Raw genomic sequence first — 21,910 nt, 5'->3', positions numbered from 1 at the left:
ATATACAGCCTGCCCGCATCATACGCGGGCGCGCTCAAGCCGCAGGGAGCGCACGGGGCAGAAGGGACGGCACGTCCCATTCAATTGAATGGGCACGCGTGCCCATGGCGCCCACGCACTACCACGCACGAGCCCCATTGTTTCCAATGGGGCTTGAGCATAGGCGGAATTTGCCTTACGCAGAGGGATCCAGAACGGATCCCCCATGTAAGGAGAGGGCCGACTGTACTTGTTGCAAACTTTTGAAGCTCCATGGGCTTCTTCACCAGGCAAGATTTTACAAACTAAACAGGAAAAAAAACAATTGGAGATGTTAGTCAGATGCCTGCACATTGATTCAGTCCTTAGTAAAGATGGTATGCTGGGGAGGATATCTCCTTCAGGCAGGCTTCTCCTCCTTCTGGCCATGTGGCAATAGGGAGATTTTCAAAGGGACTTTTTCAAATTTAAAGCCCATTTGCACCTCAGCATGGGCCCTTATTTTGCAAAGATTGCAGTAACTTGAGAGAGAAGACCAGGGAGACCGAAGAGGGAGGACGAGGGACTCCTCTTAGGGACTCAGGCTGGAACCCTGAACCAACTCTCTAGAGCAAAAGAAGGCAGAGTGAGCCTTCTTGGGTCTCAGTGGCCAACCAAGTTTGTTGTGTGCCTTATAAGCTATTCCTGACTAATGGCGACCCTAAGGAGAGCCTATCATGGGTTTTCTGGCCATGGTTTGTTCAGAGCAGGTTTGCCATGGCCTTATGAGGCTGAGAGAAAATGACTTGCTCAAAATTACCCAGTGGGTTTCCATTGCTGAGCTAGGATTCAAACCGTGGTCTCCAGAGATGCAAAAGATTGCAGTATCTACAGGACCGACACACTAATTTCCTATGCAAGCAAAATGATGCCTAAAATCCCGCAGGAAAGATTCCTACCATACCTGGAATGAGAAATCCCAGAGGTACAAGCATGGTTCAGGAAAGGAAGAGGCACCAGGGATCATACTGCAAACATAGTATGGCTAATGGAGCACACCAGGGAATTCCAAAAGAAAATCAGCATATGCTTTATTGACTACAGCAAAGCCTTTGCATAGATCATAAAAAGACTATGGAACATTTTCAAAGACTTAAGAGTGCAAATATACTTGATTGTCCTGGTGAATAACCTGTACTCAGGACAAGAGGTTGCTGTCAGGACTGAATACAAAGAAAGGGAATGGTTCCCAACCAGCAAAGGGACCAGGCTTCGACTCAGAGGCAGAAGGTGTGAAGATGGAAGGAAGGAACATTAAGAACCTAAGATACACAGACAATACAATGCTACTAGCAGAAACCAACAAAGACTTGGAGCAAGTATTGAAGAGGAGGAAAGAGGAAAGTGCCAGGGTAGGCTTAATGCTAAACATCAAACAAAAATAATGGCCACAGAAGATCTACAAGAATTCAACCTAGATAATGAGAAAATTGAAATAGTCAAAGAGGTCTCATATCTTGGATCAAATATTGATAGAACAATGACTGCAGTCAAGAAATTAGAAGAAGAGTAGGATTGGGAAGGGCAGCTATGAAAAGGCCTGATAAGATACTAAAATATAAAGATATAAATCGGAACATTAAAAGGAGGATTGTCCAGTCCATTGTATTCCCCATTGCCACATACAGCTGTGAGAGCTTGACAGTTAAGAAAGATGATAGGAGGAAAATCAATTCATTTGAGATGTGGTGCTGGAAGAGAATGCTGAAGGTACCCTGGACAGCCAAAAAGACAAACAAATGGGTCCTTGAACAGATCAAGCCAGAACTCTCACTAGAGACAAAAGATGAACAAGTTGAGGCTGTCGTACGTTGACCACATCACAAGAAGACACAACTCATTGGAAAAGACAATGATGCTAGGAAAGGTGGCGGGAAATAGGAAGAGAGAAAGACCCTACACTAGAGGGATAGAGTCATTTAGGGAGGTCATGGAAATGGATTTGCAGGACCTGAGCAGAGCAGTTCCTCAAGGACAAGAGGTCTTGGAGATGTCTCATCCATAGGGTAACCATGAGTCAAGACCATCTACCAACGACGACTCCAGAGTCATAGTCCAGTGCTCTAAATTGAATGTAAGGTTCAACAAATTATGTACATGCCTTGCTGACAATCTAATTGTCCCGAAAGCAAAGGAGGCAACAAGTCTCTTGAACTTGATCTTAACCAATAGGAAGGAACTGGTCAATGCAGTGTCCTAGTCCACTGACCAGGTGGCGAGTTCCAGTTCAAAAGGACGGGCCAAGGGGGGGCCAACTGGGAAACAGGAAGGTGTCCACATAATCCTGGAATCCCAAAAGCCTGCAAAAGTGAAGTATGATTTTGGAGAGGAAAATCCCCCAGAGGCAACTCTCTACCCAAACCAGACAAGTAACGGCTGAGCATGCTGGGTAGCCAAAGAATGTTGGGGTCAACTGGAATGGAAAAATGAAAAACAACTTAACATTTGTTATTAATGCTATTGTTGTGCTGAGAGTGTTCTCTCTACTCTACCTGTATCTTTTGGTCTTCCAGGATACAGTATTCTATCCTATCTGCCCTCCTACCTGGTGTTTGCCCGTGTGTATGTGTGTGTTTACATTTTAAATCCTTCTCATTCATTGAGCATTCTGTGACCACTGAGCGTGCTGACTCCTCACTTTCTCCCTTAAAGTGGTCTCCCCCCCCCCTTTTAAAAACATCATACAGTGGACCCTTGGTGTCCGCTGGGGTTTGGTTCCAGGACCCCCCTGTGGATATCAAAATCCATGGATGCTCAAGTCCCATTATATACAATGGTATAGTAAAATGGTGTCCCTTATATATGAAATGAAAAAAATCAAGGTTTGCTATTGGGAATTTATATATATTTGGAATATTTTCAAGCTGTGGATGCTTGAATCCAAGGATATAGAATCACTGGATACAGAAGGCTGACGGTACTTTGAAAACAAGAGGGTATCCCAAACCTGAAAGTGATTCCCTGTTCAATACATGTGGTGCCACTTTGCCAGAATAAGGATGGACTTTCACAAAGCGGAGATCACGATCCATGTAAATGAGTGGAACATGAAATATTGAGTGTTCTTGCTCTGCTATGCTCCCCTTCCAAGGTTGCTCCCTTCCATTCCAAATTTTCCTCCCCTGCCATTTCGAATCCTCCTGAGTTCCCAGCCCATGCAGTCAGCTTTCTGTTCCCACTGAAAATGCTCTGTCCTAGCTGAGGCTGCAGCCTCGCTGCAGAAATAATTCAGTTTAACACCACTTTAACTGCCATGGCTCAATGCTATGGAATTCTAGGACTTGTAGTTTGGTGAGACATTGGCCTGTTACAGACTGCCAAAATAAAGCTGCTTCGGGTCTCTTTGGAGGTATGCTATTTAAATGATGCACCAAAGCCACACTCTGTTCCTAAGCACCAGAGTGCAGCTTTTGGATTCTTAGGATGCATGCATCATTTAAACAGCATACCTCCAAAGAGACCCAAAGCAGCTTTATTTTGGCAGTCTGTAACAGGCCATTCAGTCTTCTCCGTCAGATAGGTCTGGTGCCACAACAAACTACAGATCCCAGAATTCCATTGCATTGAGCCTTGGCAGTTAAAGTGGGGTCAAACCAGATTAATAAATAATATATTTCTGCAGTGTAGATGCAGCCTCAGCTAGACTTTCCCCCTCCCTGACTTACTTTTTCTAAAGATCTTTTGCACTCCTGCTTGTAAGAGGAGGAGCTAGGTAAGCCTGGGCAGAGCCAGACAGTCACAGCCCATGAATGCTGTTGTGGGGCCTATGGGGAAAATTATATGAAACAGAAAGTAGTTTGTCGAACAGTCAACTGAACCAGTTAGGAGGAGTAAAATTTGTAGGGTTTTGGTGTGCTGACACTACTGAGAGGTTGTGGAATTAATTGTTACCTTTCATGTTATACAATCAGAAGACTAAAAATGAGGAGGGCAGCCATGAAAGAACGAGAAACGATCCTAAAGTGTGAAGATATGCAAATCCTCATACAGATCTTCTAAAACTTCAGTGTTCATTACTCAAGAAACCTGATACCATATTGGAAAAATGGATTGAGAAATGGACCTTGTTCTTCCCCTGTTAGGTCAATAACTTTCACCCAAGACGACTGACTGACACAGACATGATCTGAATTATTTTGGTTTTCACAGCATTAGTTGGAAAGATATGGTAGAAAGGCATTTTCATTAGGAAACAGAATGTGGCCCTTCTGGGATACAGGCATTACTCTCAACTATTGTGGAGTGTTCAGAGGCAGATGTGAGTCCACCAGGCTGGATTTCACTAACAGACACGACAGGGTCTCTTTTAGACCAAGATAGGCTCTGGCCAAACCACCACAAAACAATAAGTGTCACATGAGATTCTAATCTAGTAAAAGTTAGGATTCAGAAGGAACTTCTTGTTTCAACGACATCATCAGTAGATAATTCACCAGTTGGTGTTCCCAGTTTTCCTGAGGTTTTCCTTTATTACTATAGTTTTGTGTGTATAATATCCAACACACAACTGTTTCTTCCAGAGCATGAAGTAGGCCCTGGACACTGTTAACAATAAAATGTTATCACAGCCTTGGTTTCACCCAGTACCCAAAAGCAAATATAAAATCTAGTAGTGTGTATGTGTGTGTGTGGCAAAAGAAAGTCTTTTTATACAGTAAAATCTTTTGTTGTATTCTATAAAGCACATAGGATGGCCAGCATAGTGTAGTGCCTTGAGCGTTGGTTGCACCTCTGGACACTAGGGGTTGAATACCCGCTTGAGCATAAAAACCCACCAGGTGACTGCACAAATCACACTTTCTCGGCCTCAGAGGATGGCAATGGCAACGTCCCCCAAAGAAAATTGCCAAGAAAACCCTATGATGGGTTCACCATAAGTGTTGTCATAAAAGTAAAAAATGAGGTACACAATAACAATAAAGCACATGCTGCTTTTTTTCTGAAATTCCTTGGTACATTCCATTAGCCATCATATGTTTGCAATGTAGTCCCTAGTGCATCTTCCTTTTCTGAACCCTGCTTGCACTCTGGGATTTCTCTCTTCATGTATGATTGGAGTTTATTTTGGAGAATTTTCAGCATAATTTTGTTTGCAAGGAAGATTAATGCTATCGTCCTATAGTGGCTGCAGTCTTTTGTGTCTCTTTTTTGTTGACTAGGGGCGTATATTGATTGTTTCCAATGTGTTGTTCACCATTTTTTCCCCTTATTTGTTGATATATATTAGCACTAGAGTTGTTTGTGTGGAATGTAGCAGTTCAGTTGGAATTATCATCTGTTCCTGATTTATTTTTCCCATTTTTCCATCTTGTTTTTTAAAATTTAGGGTTCATCTTCATATGGATTTTCACTCCATGCGTCATTCATTTTTTTCCTTCTCATTTATGTAACTCTTCTGTGTATTGCATCCAACATATTTTTATTTCTTCTTGATCTTATAGTATGTTCTTTTTTGTTGTTGTTATAGAGCATCCCATCCTTTGGTTTAAACTTCCCTTTGAGTTCCCAGATTTGTGGAAGAAGTCTCTTGTTCTTCCTTTTTGTTGCTTTGTTTCTCTACATTGATCATTATAATTGTTCTCTTTATCCTTGTCCATTAATCATTGTACACTTGTATTCATGGTGTTGGTTTTGTTCCTATTTCCCTTTTCTTTTGCCTCTCTTCTTTCCTTTTCTACTTGAGGTGTTTAATCTGTTATCGTTTTCTTTTTGGCCATTATTAGTATCTTTCTGCATTCTTCCTTAATTATGTCCTTGAATTGTGCCCGTTTCCTTCAGGTTCTTGGTCAATTATACTTAATAGCAGAAATCTATTTCATACATTGTCAGTAAATTCTACTGGGATATTATTCAAATGATATTTTGATATAATGACTTTTTTGTTTTCTTCATCAGCTTTACTCTCATTTTTTATATAAGTAGTTCATGAACTATGCCACAATCAAGCTTGGTGTCGTTTTGGCTGCAAGAATAGAGCTTCTCCATTTTCTGCTTCCAATTATGAAGTCTATCTGCTTTTTTATACTGACCATCTGGAGGTTATATTGGCCTCACAAAATTCTATCAGTCGCTGTCCTGCTTTATTTCTTATACCTAGTCCAAATCCTTCTAGTGTTTTTTATTCTTCTTTGTCACCTACTTTAGCTTTTTCCTTGGGCTTGCTTATTTATTTTTCCACATCCAAGGTATGGGGACAAAGCTTACAAATTGTGGAATGTTTGTTTGCCCGATCATGGTTTAGCAAGACATTTCAACAGAACTTAACTAAGCTGTTCAGGATATCCAAGTCAACGCTGGTACTGAATCCAGTGTTTATCATCACCCACTGGCCCTTTGGGCCTTTAATGTACAGAATGAGATAGTGTTTCAAGCAAATAAGTAATGGAGACAGACCTTAGCATTGTGTGATGATAGCTTTGAACACTGGGGGGAAAAAAGGAAGCCAAGAGTTCTTCACAAGCATCATCCATCAAGTTAAATAAAAATGGCCATTTAAACTTACTCATTTATAAATAAAAAATGAATGGTATTCAATGGAAGCATCATATTCTCAGTTATTTTTTATTTTAGACTTTATCTGTGAGAGTCTCTGAAAACAAATTCATAAGAAACCTCACAGGCACAGCAAAACATACATGGTCAATATACAATAGTTTTACAATTTAGAGGCTTGATAACTTGTACCATTCCTGGAAAATAAATCAAGAATTTGTAACAGATGCTAGACCTTTGAAATACATAACCAAGTTGCTCCACTGTAATGATAAAGAAGGAAAACACAATGATTTTTAAAGGTTATATTGTAACCTTTTTAAATGTAAAAATTATAAAATTGAGTTTGCTTGTAGAGGCACTGCTGGAAATAATAAAATAGACTGTGCCATGCTAAATACTGGCATCCCCAAAATTCTGCATAATCTTTTTTTAAATGCTAAAATAAAATATTCCCATCCTCTTTAGTGACTGGGATGAGACTCCTAATCCATGGCAAATGAACTCTGCAAGTCTGAATAAGAAAAGGTAGCTATTCTGCATTCCTAGTACTTTCATGGTAGATCAGTCAAGAAGACACAACAGTTTGCTCAGTTAGCACAGACTATGTAGCTTGGGGAAAAATGTGTCTTTGAAAGTTTGGATCAACTCTCTATTACAACTAATTCAATGCTGATTCTAACATCCTGCTCATCCACCAATGAGATGTATATGGGAATCTCTAGGATAGACAGGAGAACTACAGTCACATTTTGAAAGTCAAATTCCCTCATTTGAAAAGTATAATACTGCGCAATTTGCTCACACTGGCAAAGAAAATAGTGTTTCTGACCTACAAAAGAAATCTGGAAAAGGGCAAGATTAGCAAGACTGTTTTACCAGGACTCTACCAAAAGACATTCTGATGTCTGTCCCTTGTGCATATTTTTCTCAAAGCAACTATTTTTAAACATTGATGACAAATACCCACTTGTTAACATGATAGTACAAATACAGATACAGATTACACAGAAAAGAGAACATGGGGGGACTATGTTTGTATGTATATATGTATGTGTGTTGTCCCCACACATGTTTATATCCCTATGTATGTGTATCCATATCTTGTTTGCAAAACAACTAACTATTTACAAATGGATCATATGTTATTTCAAAGCAGCAATTTCTTGATGAAATCTGAAAAGTGCTGCTCTCAGTTGCTCTCAGAAGCTAATACATTCTAGGTAATGGCTTAACAATAATCTTCTAAAACAAGCAACCAGAAAGAAAAACAGGTTCCCTAGGTCAAAACGAAAATAAATTATAATGTAATGAAGAGGATATGGAAACCTGTAAATAAGATACAGGTTTGAGTCAGCTGGCTCCCTCTTTACTTATCACTGATAGTTCATCTGGGATTCTCTGAGTGACTCTAAAGAATCAATTTGAAGCAATCGTTTCTTGTTTTTGTTTAGCTCTAAAGAGTGTCTGAATTAAATGAAAAGGCAGAAGATTTAATTCAGACTTGTTCTCTGTTGCAAAATTTCCAGGTCAGGATCATCTGTAAATGCTGCCCAGGCAGAGGGAAGCTAATCAAACATGTCCTCAAACATACGTTGGCCCATAGCGATATACTGCTCCTTCTCCTCCAGAGTCATTTGAGCCACGAGCTCAGGCCGCTGGTTTACTTGACTGTAAGAAAATGGACGTCCTGCCACCATGACAGTGGGGTCCTCTGTCACGACCTCAAATTCATCATCATCGTCATCTTCCTCTATTAGCCCACTGACTCTTGTTGCAGCAGTGGCTGCATGGGGAGGGGAGTCCTCATCTGATTCACTTGTTTCACTTTCAGAATCACTGGCATTGGGATTAGACAATGGAGCAAATCCTCCCATGCCACCCACAGAGGCAGAAGAGGTTTTCTTTTCATGGATGAGCAGAGCACGCATTACTTCCTCATTACTGTCTAGAGCAGCCTGACCCTCTTCCCCTTCTTGTAACATTTCCATGCCTTGACCACCTGCAAGAAAGGAATGGATGTTATGAGAAACAGAAGGAATAATTTAACAGCTATTATTGGATATCCTATTCATAAAAACATCAAAGAATTTATATAATAAGCTCATAAAGGAGAGCCTAATACCCATTAAATTGGTCAGTTTTGTGTCTGGGATATATTACTTCAACCTGCAGATGCGGACATCTGATGGAATATCCATACATATAAAAAGAGGGCAAACCCTACTACACAGGATGCCCAGACTCCCATTGCTTCTCCAATATTCTAGCTTTATACCTATGAGTAGTGTTTTGAAATGGAGGAGCATTCAGCTATGCAAGTCTCGGGTTGAAAAGACACAGTGAGAACTACACCCAGGTATCAGCTGGAAGTAATATACTTCTCATTTTCAATCTGAACTGCCTTTGGTAGCCAAGAATAGCACAGTTTTAAAAACTTAAGGACTTCACACTATGATAGGGAGCCCTGGTTGTGCAGTTGTTAAATGCTTGTACTGCAGCTATTCACAGCCACAAGGTTGTGAGTTTGATCCCAGGGCTCCAGGGTTGACTCAGCTTGGCATCCTTCTGTAGGTTGCTAAAATGAGTACCCAGCTTGTTGGGGCAATTAGCTTACAAATTGTAAACCACTCAGGGAGTGCTTAAGTACACTGATAAGCGGTATAGAAATGTACTTGCTATTACTGTTGCTAAATTCCAAGAGCTCTTGAAATTACAAAACCCATCTCTTCCCCTTTAACTTTCTTACCTTCTTTATTCTCATCAGGATCATAAGCACCTTGCACTGTGCTCTCCCGCAGCCAAACTGGCCTCTCTCTGGGTGGCTTCCCTTCACTGGCTGGCTGATGCAGATCCTCCTGGTCCTCCATGCTGATGATTACATTCTGGGTGTACAAATCCTCATAAGAAGGTCCCTTCACAGCCCAGGCTTCCCTGTGCTGTCCACTTGGTAGGCCACTGCTTCCCAATGCACCAGTAGTCCGCTCCTTGCTGCATTCAATCATACAACAGTACATATGTTGCTAATCACCATCATGACAACACTAAAATGATTTTGCATTTGTGTAGTAATCAAATCTAGAACGGCAAGACTGCTTGGGGTTTGCCCAGTCTTGTAATTTTTGTATTCATAAGACATATGGCCAAATCATACTTTCTACTTATTGCAGACAAGGTTCTCAAAACATGAAAAAGCTGTAATAGAGAGTTAGCAGCTCTAAGTTTGTATTTTTAAATGAAAATAGGTTCCATGTAAAGAAAATAAGAGCCTGGCTAGATGTGTGCATGTGAAAGAGAATGAAATGGAGTGGGGAAGAGGCAGTAAGAGAATGAAGGGAAAGGCAGAAATATACCCTTAACATTATTTTCTTACTTTCTTTCTAGACATAAGTAGAGACACAGATAAAACACAGTACAAGAGGGAAGAAACTTCCTCTCACAATAAGGCAAGGCAATACATGTTACTCATGCCCTAATACTTTATTAGGTCAATGTCTTGGAGAATAGACTTGCCTTGCCCAATAACTCAGTAAAGAGCAGGCTATAGTTTGGTCCACTGAGTGAATACTAATGTTTGAAATAGAAAGCCAAAGAACATGGCATCACACCAAACTTGAGCCTAAATACATATCTGATGTTAAACATAATAGGTTATGAAAATACACAAACCCAGGCTTTGGCAGGTCAACGTAATTAGGATGACAGTCCTCCCTTCTCTGGTGGATGAAAAAGGTGGGGATAAAGGTTGTTTGAGATTAGCTCACATTTGAAAGTCAGTGAGACAGAGGAAGCTGAATCTGTCACTCTGTACCACAAAGAATGTGCAATCTATAGGTTTTTAAAAAATGTGGCTCATGCCACTTCTGCCCAATGAGACCAGCGTGACTGGCAAAGGGTAGTAAAGCCTTCCTTGCCTAGGTGTTCCCCTTCCCACCTAAGCAGGGAAAGCAGCTTTGGGAAGTATTGTTCCAGTTGCACCTGCTATAATCAAACCCTTTCCTACATTTGTATCAGCTATGAACCTGTTAAGATAACAAAAGGGTTACTGTGAATAAGTGTTGCAATGTATAAGAGATGAAGCATGACAGAGAGAGAGAGAGAGAGACAGCCATAGATTCATTACCACCACCATCCACACTATCCCCCTCCAATCTTGAGAAGATAAAGAGACAAAAGAATTTAAGAAAGAGAAAGGTAGGGTAGCTCTCATTGCCAGCACACATCTCACCCCAACCCAACCATCCCCCACAGAAGATGAGAATGAAAAGAGGCACTCCATTCTTTTAATCTCCAACCCATGCATCAATTCACTAAAAGAAATGAAAGTATTTTACTCATTCAAGCTGTTCAAGCAGCAGAACTTTTTTTTTAAAAAAATTGCATTTCTAACTAAAAACTAAAGGTTTCACTTTAGCTGAAAAAAAGCTTACCCTTTATAAAAGCTTGCTACACTTAGTGTTTGATTTAAATTCAGGAAAAAAAACCATACTGATTTTTTTTCCATAGAATTTTCACAGAACTGCAATCATACCATTAAAAAAAAGTTTAGATTTTGAGATGTCAGAAGAATCTTTTGGGAAAATCAGAGTCATTCTTCCCTTAAATTTCTAGTAAAATTTCTTAAACAAAATCCACAGATTCACATATATTATGGTTTGTATAAGGGAATATCAATATAAATAGTGTGTAATGTTTCAGGTTATATAAATTATGTAAGTACTGAGATAATGGAGAAAGGGGGAAAGGTTATCAAGATACATGGAACGAAACACAGATCAAAAGATACCATGCATTCATCAACCTATATAACACATGGCAAGGCAGTCCTGTGCATTTCTACTCAGAAGCCCCATTAAATTAAATATTTGTGTACAGAATGGAAATCTGGTTTATATAACTTTATCAGGAAGCATCTGTATTATAAACACATGGTGGGATTTCACTTCACAGCTGGTGCACAGAACCCTTGGCTATCAAACCTAGCCATAGTCTCTATATCCCAGGACAAATCATGCAATTCATCAAAAAACATCCAGCAGCACATCTTAAACATATTTGCCAAGACTACCAACTTTTCAGGACCAGATGCAAAGATTTCAATATCCTAACCCACCTTTGCTTCAGTGCAAGAATTTCCATTGGCTCAGGCTCAAGTAGTTCATAGGCTAAGTTAACATCCTCAGTCTCACGCAACAATGCATAGATAGGTTCTATCTGTTCATTAAATCGTGCCACAAGTGTCCGAGCATCCTTTTTGGGCATTGCTGACTCATCTTCTTCCACCTCAGTTTCACAAAAGGTACAGCGAAAAATTCCTGATTAAAAGAGAAACAGCTAACAACTGAAAGACACCCAGCATTTTAAATACTGTATAACGACTTATGGTAAAAATACTACTTTTTCCTCAGATTACTGACTTCTGTGCAACAACAACGGAAATTGAATGGATTTGATATTTAAGCCTTATGTCATCTACACAACCTAGGCAACAGGGTGACATTAATCAAAGGTTTATTATACAAAGGTTCCACAAGCCAAATTGTGTTTTAACAAAACCACATTCCCCAAATGGCTATCTCTACAGTGACACCAGTCAAATATCTTAGGTGTTTTCTCTTCTGTCAGGTAGAGTTTGTTTTCTGCATTATGATCAATCTGACCATTTCTGGCATAAATACTTATCTTTTACTCTAGAAACCATATCTTGTTTTTTTAATTGCATTGTACCTAAAATGGCATTAACAGGCATCTTCTCTTAGACCACCTGCTATGATTTTAACTAGAGAGACACAAAATGGCTTATTCTTCACTTGCCACCATTATGTGTCACCATCAGATAGTATTCAAATGTCAAAAGGAATTGATGCCTGTGTGACATCAGAAGACGTAGAAAAACCTCTCCTCAGCATTGTTACATCTGCTCCAAATTTATTCTCTAAAATATTTCTATCCCAGATACAAGCTGAGCTTTTATACATCCAGAACCTCGCAGTGAGGTGCAAACAATGAAAATCACTTAAAATAACTGCAATGAAATTTAAAATAAATTTAAGCTATCTAAATAATTTCAAAATTTGCTGAAAAAATATTTTTATTCAAATAGCTCTCACAAATACAGTGATTAAAGGAAAAACATGGAATTCAGAAGTTGTTTCAGTACAAATAAGTGATTGATACCTGCTCAGAATGATTATTCTTGGGAGGCTGAAGGAAAAATCCACAACACATGGGTTATCCCTCATGCCAACCAAGTCACGCAGGATCTTCAAAATTCAAAGATGTTATAACCATTGCTTCTAACCCAGCTTTCGTCAGTTTTATTTTCTAGTCTTGTCAATGGTTCCAACAACATTTTGGGATCATATTATTTATTTATTCTTTTCCCTTTCTTTCCTAGGTGGGGATGGACCTCACCAAGAGTGACCATTCTCAGTAAGCATCAACCACTCATTCACAGTGAGATCGAAGGAACAGTATACAACACATGGGATATGGCCAAGTCACCATTAACAGGGAGGCCACATTCAGTATAATAATTCACAACAGCCTGAACTACTGTTCCATCAAAGGCTGCCTGACTAGCTCTGAATTTGTCAACTTTATAGTACTTCACAAAAGCCAATGGCACTTTTCATCATTGTCATGGATCAGGTGGAATATGCTCGAACATGTTTAGGTCTAGGAACATTTGCCAACTCATAACACTGATAGATACAGCCTTTCAACCACCTAGACAGTATTTTCTTAGATGCTTTTTGGCCCAAAGACCTTGAACTGAAAGATACGAATAGTGCTTCTGTTCTTCTATATCACTTTATTCTTTTAACGTAGATTCTTACAGCTCATTTCATTGCTGTCTAATGATGAATTAACTTCTGCTTGGACTTTTATTCTAATTAAGTCTCATAAAACATTTGATGAATCCCAGCAATGTTGATTACTGCTCCTTTGAAAGTTTTGCTATGGTAAAGACGAATGCATTGATAAATCGCTATAGTGTTTGGAGTGAAGCAATTTCACATGCTGAATTTTAAGATACCTTTATCACACACACTAGATAATTTAGAAACTGGTTCAGAATGCTGCAGTTTAAAGCATCTCTATTCATTCCTGTAGCTTGCTGCTCCTGTCAGTGTGCCTCATTAATACCATTAATTTCGGCCCCTTGCTGCCCTGTGCTTACACCAGATTGACTATCACCTTTCTTAGTATCCCTCCATTTCTTCTGAGCAGAATTTCCACTTTCGAAATGGCAACCGGAAGTTAGTTCTGTGTTTTTGCTCTCTGATTCACCTATGCCACTCTTAACTGACTCACAAGGTAAGGTTTTTGCTTTAATCTTCACTGTGGCCTGTTACAGACTGCCAAAATAAAGCTGCTTCGGGTCTCTTTGGAGGTATGCTATTTAAATGATGCATGGGTCCTAAGAGTCCGGAGGTCGCGCCAAAGCCACACTCCATTCCTAAGCACTGGAGTGCAGCTTTGGTGCAGCTTCCGGATTCTTAGGATGCATGCATCATTTAAACAGCATACCTCCAAAGAGACCCGAAGCAGCTTTATTCTGGCAGTCTGTAACAGGCCTGTGCTTTTATCCTTCTTTACCTTCCTGCCTTGTGATGACTCATTACCTGTTGCTGCGGAGACTGGTTTTCTGCATCACTCTCACTTGATGAGAGAAATATTTTCTTTAGTAGCGATTCCAATCGTTCACTAACCTGCTAGCTCATAATTTTGATTTCATGAGCTGCTTCCTCGCAGTCTTGGGATAGGTAAAGCCATGTAGCCCCTTTCTGCCTGATGCCATCACTTCTTGAAAAGTAACCAGTCACCTTTGAAGGCGTCCTCTAACTCTTTTTGCTTTTTCTCCTTATGTCCCAATTCTGATGCCATTATCACCCTAGTATTGTTTTAATTAATTGATTTCTTAACTGATAATTTGGTGAGAGCGAGTAATTGACTGCTTGGCAAGGCAGGAAATTAAAAAATGAGAAGAGAGGGGTTGGAAGCAACTGTTATAATGTCTAACAATTTTGAGGATCCTGCCTGAGTTGGTTGGCATTAGGGATAAGCCCATGTGTTGTGAAATGTTCCTTCAACCTCACTGAGAATGACCTGTATCCAACTGGATACTTCTGCTGGTGGAAGCTTCCTCTATTAATAGAGAAAGATTGCCTTCTCTCCTGCATCTCAATATATTTTAAAAACCTGCTATAGAGGGACATGAAACCCTCTGGAGCAGGTTTTGGCATGATAGAGGGCAGGAGAGTGGTGGATCCTGACTCTACTTCTAAAAACAGTGCTAGATTTCAGTCTCTGACTTTGCAATCACTTTTCTTTCTTTCCTTCAGCCACAGTCAACTTCAGTAGTGCCTTAACTGTGCTCAGCTGCTTCCTCTGTTTGTTTCAACTGTTCAGTCTGTTGTTTAAGATCTTTTCTATTCCACCAACGTATTTATTGTGCAACACTCAGAATGGCATTCATCTAGAAATAAACTGTATTTTTAACAAATAGAAGTGCTAGCAAAGTAACAGAAATGTTTTTGTGAAGCACAAAGGACTGAGCTTGAATGTCAAGGATGCCAGTTGAATGCATACTGATGTGAAGCACAGAATGGGAGAAAGGCTGAAAGAGAAGCTTAGTTATAGTTCAAGGCGCTGTGGCTAACAGACATTCTCTGGAATATAATCAGCTCTTTCATGAGTATAGATTACTGTGCTCTTTAAATTACTTTCCCAAGCAGGTGAAAAATAATCTGCCCACACTAACTATTACTATGTGCTCACCACTATTATCATGGAATATATATGGGCCAGAGCACTTCAAGAGACTTACTCCCTACTTCTCTCACTATACAATGGAACCATGGAGGATATAATGGCAGTTTTCAAAGGCTTAAGGGAATCAGCCAATACAATAAAATGGTTAAGAGAGGAAAGTGCATAAATGGCAGGAGCTCTTGGAGAAGAAAATAGTGGGACTCTGATTCAGATCTGTAAATTACACATAACTTTTAGGATTAGAAATTGAAAACCCAGGTCTATATGTAATGTTTGGAATAAAAAACTTGACTTATGAAGAATACACATTAAATATGTATTAGATTTAAGAAATATCATGTCCCTAAGTTTCACAACTAATACACAATGGTATGATAGAGACTGCAGTTCATCTTACAACACATATGGGCTTGTAGCCCACATATAACTCTTAGGAGTCTTCAGTGAGGTCCACACAAGTGCTCACGATGCCACTGTCAAATTCTGCCCTCACCTCTTAAAGAGTTTTCCTGTATGCCTTGTAGAAACTGGGCTTCCCTCATCCAACTGAATAGAACTCTGGCTGTGGGAGTGAGACTGTGACCAGTGAGATGGCATGTTTGAAAGGTCGTTCCTGTGTACTGTCTTCCCAATGAAAATACTTTGCACTATACCCTGCAAAACAACTGTTTTTGTAGGCTGTATGGAGTGCAAATGTCATGGAGAGAACACAGTCTATTTGGGGAGAATCCACCAAGAAAATAGCAGGTTTACTTTGCTAATGCACATTACTCAGGTAAGCACTACTGTATCAACTTGCCCCCCTTCCTATGGATGAATAAAAAGGAGAATGTGTGAAAGAGACTAGAGTGAACACTGTGTAAGTGGAGGAGACAGTTCTATCTGTGTAAACATAAGCATGTAGGGGGGTGGAAAAAAGCTGCTCACCCCATCTCATATGACAAATTGGCAATGTAGCCCACTCTTGACAGGACTACAGACAGTCTACCTCAACAAAACTATGCCAAGGATACTCTCTGAGGTCTGTCACGTACAGAAACAATTGAGTTCAGAAATCCAAGCTTTCGGTTGCAAAACTTTCCCTCCTCTTTCCATGGTGCCCCTCCTTTTGCTTTCACTCCATCCATTCTCAAGAGGTTGAACTCAGATCTTCCCCACAGCCTCAACTCCCTTCCCACCCGGTTGTTAACAGTCAGGGAATGTAGACAACAGTATTAGCAACTCACAAACTACTACTTGTCCCACCATGCAGTAAAAGTACTCTATAATACTTTGTGAGCAAGCAAAGCAAAGCTATGGCCAACAAATCCAACTCTCGTAACCAAGAGAGGCAAACCGAAGGAATCAACTCCTGACAACAGTTTATGCAGAAATAATACAGTTTGATACCGTTTTAACTGCAATAGCTCAATGCTATTGAATTCTGGGATTTGTAGTTTTGAGATATTCAGTCTTCTCTGTCAGAGAACTCTGGTGCCACTACAAACTACAAATCCCAGGATTCCACAACATTGAGCCATGGCATTTCAAGCTGTGTAAAACTGCGTTCTTTCTACAGTGCAGATTAGACCAAGATCTTCCCTCTGCTATAATTTTAAAGTTTCCTGCCTCTTAGCTCCTCTGTGTTCTGGTCCCTTCAGAACATCTGTTAGGAGAAGACAACCAAGTTATTGTTCCCTTACCAATATTGACCCTTTTTGAGAAAGAACTAAACAATCTGTCTATTTGGGTTGTTCAAGGGTGAACACTTGTACTGTACCTCTTTTAATATCAAACAGTTGATTTGCCTCTAAGTCTGTGAAAGTGCTGAAGCAAATGGGACATCTGAAGGAGGCTCGGTTGGTAGAGTCTCTCTCATCTGTTTCAATCCTCCTCCTCATATGGTCCAGCTTATACTTCACCACATTGACCAGTAAACGATAATTGATAAAATAGAAGTTATGCCGTGTAGTCTTGCCATCTGGGGCTGTCTCCACTCTCATTCTACATTTGATGAACTTGTCACCTTTAAGAGTGTTGAGAATAGCTCGCAGCTGCTTCCGGTCAAACTTCAGCAACTCCAGCATGTCCTCCTCTTTTACACATGTGTTCCGAATTAGTATGTCCAGGGCCAAAGCATGTTCAGTACCATAGAAGCCACGTACCACATACTTGGCAAGACGCTTCAGAGCAGCTGGGACTTCAGTGAGAACATCTGGGTCTGTCATATCAAGTGTACTAAAAAACAAACATAAAGGAAAAAAGAGTGAACAATAATTTTAATTATTGCAACTATGTTTCTCCTTTCCCCTACCCCTATCACTTTATTCCAGTTAAACCACTATCACTCCAATTAGCATTATTATCAAATAAGAATTCTTAATTGTTTATCAAACATTGATCAGAATGGGAGCTGCAGTCAAGAAATCAGAAGAAGACTATGAATAGGAAGGGCAACCAGAAAAGAACTAGAAAAGATCTTAAAGAGCAAAGATGTACAATTGAGTTTGTATAAGTCATCATATTCCCCATCACCACATACAGATGTGAGAGCTAAGCAGAGAAGAAAGTAGGTAGGAAGAAAATCAATTCATTTGAGATGTGGTGCTGGAGAGAACAATGAGGATTCCATGGACAGCCAAAAAACCAAACAAATGGGTCCTTGAACAGATCAAGCCAGAACTCTCCCTAGGAGCCAAGATGATCAAATGAGGCTGCCATACTTTAGACACATCATGAGAAAGCAGGACTCAGTAGAAAAGATTATAATGTTGGGAAAGGTGGAGGATAAAACCATACAGTTGGAAGGGACCACAAAGGCTACCCAGTCCAACCCCATTCTGACATGAAGGAAATCACAATCAAAGCACCCCTGACAGATAGCCATCCAGCCTCTGTCTAAAAACCTTCAGAAAAGAAGACTCTACCACTCTCTGAGGGAATGTGTTTCACTGTTTAACAGCTTTTACTGTCGGTAAGTTCTTCCTAATGTTGAGGTGGAATCTCTTTTCCTCTAGTTTGAATCTACTACTCCGTATCCTATTCTTTGGAGCTGCAGAAAACAAGTTTTCTTGATCCTCATTATGACACTCCATCAAATACTTAAACAAGACTATCATATCACCTCTTAACCATCTCTTCTCCAGGATAAACGTACCCAGCTCTCTAAGTCTCTCCTTCTTAGGATTTTATGGTTTCCAAACCCTTCACATAAAAAGGGAAGAGGACCCCATGCTATAGTTTGGGAATCACTGTGCTAGATGGACAGAGTCATTTCGGGAGATCACAGGCCTGTGTCTACAAGGCTTAGGCAGAGTAGTGCAGAACAGGGGGACTTGCAGGTGTCTCATCCACAGGATCCCCATGAGGTCAACTTCAAGATCCACTTGAAGGTGGTTAACAACTACAAACAATCCTTAAATGTCCATATGCAGCTCCCTCAGTGGAAAAAGTGCTTGATTGCTTCCTTCCTCGGGTGAGTCCGTATCCCACTATCTCTTCAGAGGGGAACACCTGGTGTCTGTGTGTGTGTTGTGTGTCCAAGACATTTCTGGAACCCCTCATGGTTTGTTTGTTTTGCCAAGGTTTGTTCACAGGAAGTTTGCTACTGCCATCCCTCTGAGGCTGAGAGAGTGTGACTTGCCCAAGGTTAGCCAGTGTGTTTCACGGCTGAGCTGGGAATCGAACCCTGGTTTCCAAAGTCCTATTCCAAAACTCAAACCACACCACCACATGAGCTGGAAGTTACTGGTTGCTGTCTGGCTTGTTCTTGTGTGCCTCCAGTCGATTCGGGCTTATGGCAACTGTAAAGAGACGAACCTATACTGGGCTTTTCTGGACAAGATTTTGTCAGAGGGAGTTTGCCTATGCCTTCCCCTGAGGAGGCTGAGAGTGTGACTTGCCCAAGGTCTCCTATTAGATTTCCATGGACATACACAGCAGGATATATACACACAGCAGGATACACACACACACACACACACACACACACACACACACACACACACATATATCACCTAGTACATCACACCACACCTAGTACATCACACATATGAACTTAGTGTGTGATGAACTAGGACTCCTATTAGATTCCCATGGCCATACACAACACACACACACACACACACACACACACACACACATATATATATATATAGAGAGAGAGAGCGCAAGCAGGATATATATATAGTATATCACATACTAAGTTCTGGAACGCCTGAGAGAACTGGGTATCAGGGGCACTGCGCTCCAGTGGTACCGGTCCTATCTCTCGGGAAGGTTCCACATGGTGAGGCTGGGGGACAGTTGCTCTCGTAAAAGAGAGCTTACATTGGGCGTCCCTCAGGGCGCCATTCTGTCCCCCACGCTATTCAACATTTACATGAAGCCGCTGGGAGAGATCATCCGGAGCCATGGGGCGCAGTGTTATCAGTACGCTGATGACACCCAAATCTATCTCTCCATGTCTCCGACTGATACAGTGACTAAGGATGGCATCTCTCCTCTGGACGCCTGCCTGGGGGCAGTAATGGGCTGGATGAGGAAAAACAAACTCAGACTGAATCCAGAGAAAACAGAGGTACTCATGATAGGTTCCCCAAGTCCGGGCAGGGAAATTTGTCATCCTGTCCTAGACGGGGTTAAACTTCCCCTAAAGGACACAGTTCGTAGTTTGGGAGTACTCCTGGATCCATCTCTGCAGTTATCATCTCAAGTAGATGTGATGGCCAGGAGTGCTTGGTATCAGCTTCGGCTGATACGCCAACTACGTCCCTGTCTGGACCAAAAGGACCTTGAAAATGTAGTACACGCACTGTTAACCTCTTGTTTGGATTTCTGCAACGTGCTCTACATGGGGCTACCTTTGTATCAGGTTTGGAAACTTCAATTGATTCAAAACGCAGCAGCCAGGCTAATTATGGGGACATCGAGGTCCGAACATATAACACCTATTTTAAAATCTCTACATTGGCTGCCAATTCGTTTCCGGTCCCAGTACAAAGTGTTGGTTATGACCTTTAAAGCCCTAAATGGCTGGGGCCCAGATTACCTGAAGGAACGCCTCTCTCTGCATAATCCTCCCCGCATACTCAGGACAACAGGTAAATTATTACTCGGTCATCCTAAGGTGAGATTGGCGACTACCCAGCAAAGGGCTTTTACAGCTGTAGCGCCTTCTCTCTGGAATGCTTTACCAGATGAGATCCGCCTCAGTGGAACGGTGGAAGCCTTTAAAAAGGCACTAAAACCTACCTCTTCCTTCAAGCGTACCCTCCTAACTCCTTGTAATAAGTTTTTCCCCACAATTGTTTATGTTGTATATATACCGGAATCTTAATCATTGCCGAATTGTATGTTGTAAATATTTGATTTTAGACTGTAAACTATTTTAATATTTCCCAAATTTTTAAATATGTCATTGCTTGTTATGTATTTATCTTACATGTTGTACACCGCTTTGATCTTGGGAAAAGCGGTCAATAAATAAACCATTTATTATTTATTATTATTATTATATGCTACATCACACCTAGTATGTCACACATATGAACTTAGAGTGTGATGTACTAGGTCTCTCATTAGATTCCCATGGCCATACACAGCAGGATGTGTGCGCGCGCTGTATGCCTTCAAGTCATTACCGATTTATGGTGACCCTGAGGCAAACCTATCCTAGGGTTTTATTGGCAAGATCTGCTCAGATGTTTGCCCTTGCCTTCTTCCCCTGAGGAGGCTGAGAGAGGAAACCAATATGGTCAAGTAGGGAATCTAACCCCACAGGGATAAACACTCAAAACTACTATGCCATGCTATCTCTGAAGGCAAGATTTGTCCTGAGGCTGAGAGAGTGTGACTTGGCCAGGGTCACCCCAGTAGGTTTCTTAACTTTTTAAAATACTGTTGTTGTTCTTGTTGTTGCTGTTGTGTGCCTCTAAGTCATTTCTGATTTATGGTCACCCTAAGGCAAGCCTATGATGGGGTTTTCTTGGCAAGGTCTGTTCAGAGGTTTGCCCTTGCCTTCCCCTGAGGAGGCTGGGAGAGTGTGGCTTCTTGCCCAAGGTACATTATACAAACACACGTGTTGTTGTTCTGAGCCTTAGGGCCGGCCCTTATGGTATCCCAAAGGTAAGCCTATCGTGGGGTTTTCTTGGCAAGGTCTGTTCTGAGGCTGAGAGAGTGTGCCTTGGCCAGGGTCACCCCAGTGGGTTTCTATGGCTGAGCTGGGATTTGAACCCTGGTCTCCAGAGTCATAGTCCAACATTGAAACCACTGTGCCCTTCCTTGGTGGCTCTCTGCTGCTCTGCTTAGGCCCTGCAAATTCATACCTCTTGCCCAAGTCCTATCATCCTCTAACGCTCAGCCCACTGGGGACAGGAGCCAGGGCTGGGAAAGGCCCAGAGGCAGCCTGGGGTCGGCGCCTTGGCCCTCCTCCCCCGCCGAGAAGAGCCCCTTTGGACCGACCTGCGACGAACTCCTTCCTCCGCAGAGAAGCTTTTCTTCACACTTCCTTCGCGGAGGCTCCAAACAAGACTCGCGCCGTCGCTCTGACGTCACGCCGCGCGACGCCTTTCTCCGCTTCGCCCCGCCCCTCCCGTTCTAACCACCAATCGCTGAGCGGCATCGTGGGGAATGGCATGCACCT

The 21,910-nt window shown here is 41.3% G+C and overlaps 1 protein-coding gene across 2 annotated transcripts; it reads right to left on the bottom strand.

Moving 5' to 3' along the window:
- Window positions 1-6,554: 6,554 nt before the first annotated feature.
- On the bottom strand, window positions 6,555-21,850 carry LOC149323134 (general transcription factor IIE subunit 1-like). Of its 2 annotated transcripts, none has more exons than XM_089487712.1 (5): window positions 21,730-21,850; window positions 17,048-17,505; window positions 11,624-11,825; window positions 9,260-9,501; window positions 6,555-8,512 (listed from the first exon to the last, which is right to left on the bottom strand). In XM_089487712.1, the coding sequence occupies exons 2-5, from the start codon at window positions 17,493-17,495 to the stop codon at window positions 8,079-8,081; spliced, it is 1,326 nt and encodes a 441-aa protein (XP_089343838.1). In that variant the 5' UTR covers window positions 17,496-17,505; window positions 21,730-21,850; the 3' UTR covers window positions 6,555-8,078. The 2 variants fall into 2 exon arrangements, with proteins under 2 accessions (XP_089343838.1, XP_089343846.1); XM_089487720.1 differs by lacking the exon at window positions 21,730-21,850 and adding an exon at window positions 21,594-21,717.
- Window positions 21,851-21,910: the final 60 nt, after the last annotated feature.

Source organism: Sceloporus occidentalis, unplaced genomic scaffold, assembly GCF_023333645.1.
Source record: "Sceloporus occidentalis isolate IW3139 unplaced genomic scaffold, rSceOcc1.0.p SCAF_1, whole genome shotgun sequence".
Lineage (NCBI taxonomy): Eukaryota > Metazoa > Chordata > Lepidosauria > Squamata > Phrynosomatidae > Sceloporus > Sceloporus occidentalis.
Note: the sequence above shows the minus strand (reverse complement) of the source record. Positions and strands in the feature narration are given on the sequence as shown.

Coding starts and splice junctions, on each gene's coding strand:
- LOC149323134 (XM_089487712.1), bottom strand. CDS start 17,495: ATGACAGACCCAGATGTTCTCACTGAAGTCCCAGCTGCTCTGAAGCGT. Junction 11,826..17,047: donor ACTGTTTGATATTAAAAGAG/GTACAGTACAAG, acceptor TCTTTTAATCAG/GAATTTTTCGCTGTACCTTT. Junction 8,513..9,259: donor TCCTGATGAGAATAAAGAAG/GTAAGAAAGTTA, acceptor CCTTTCTTGCAG/GTGGTCAAGGCATGGAAATG.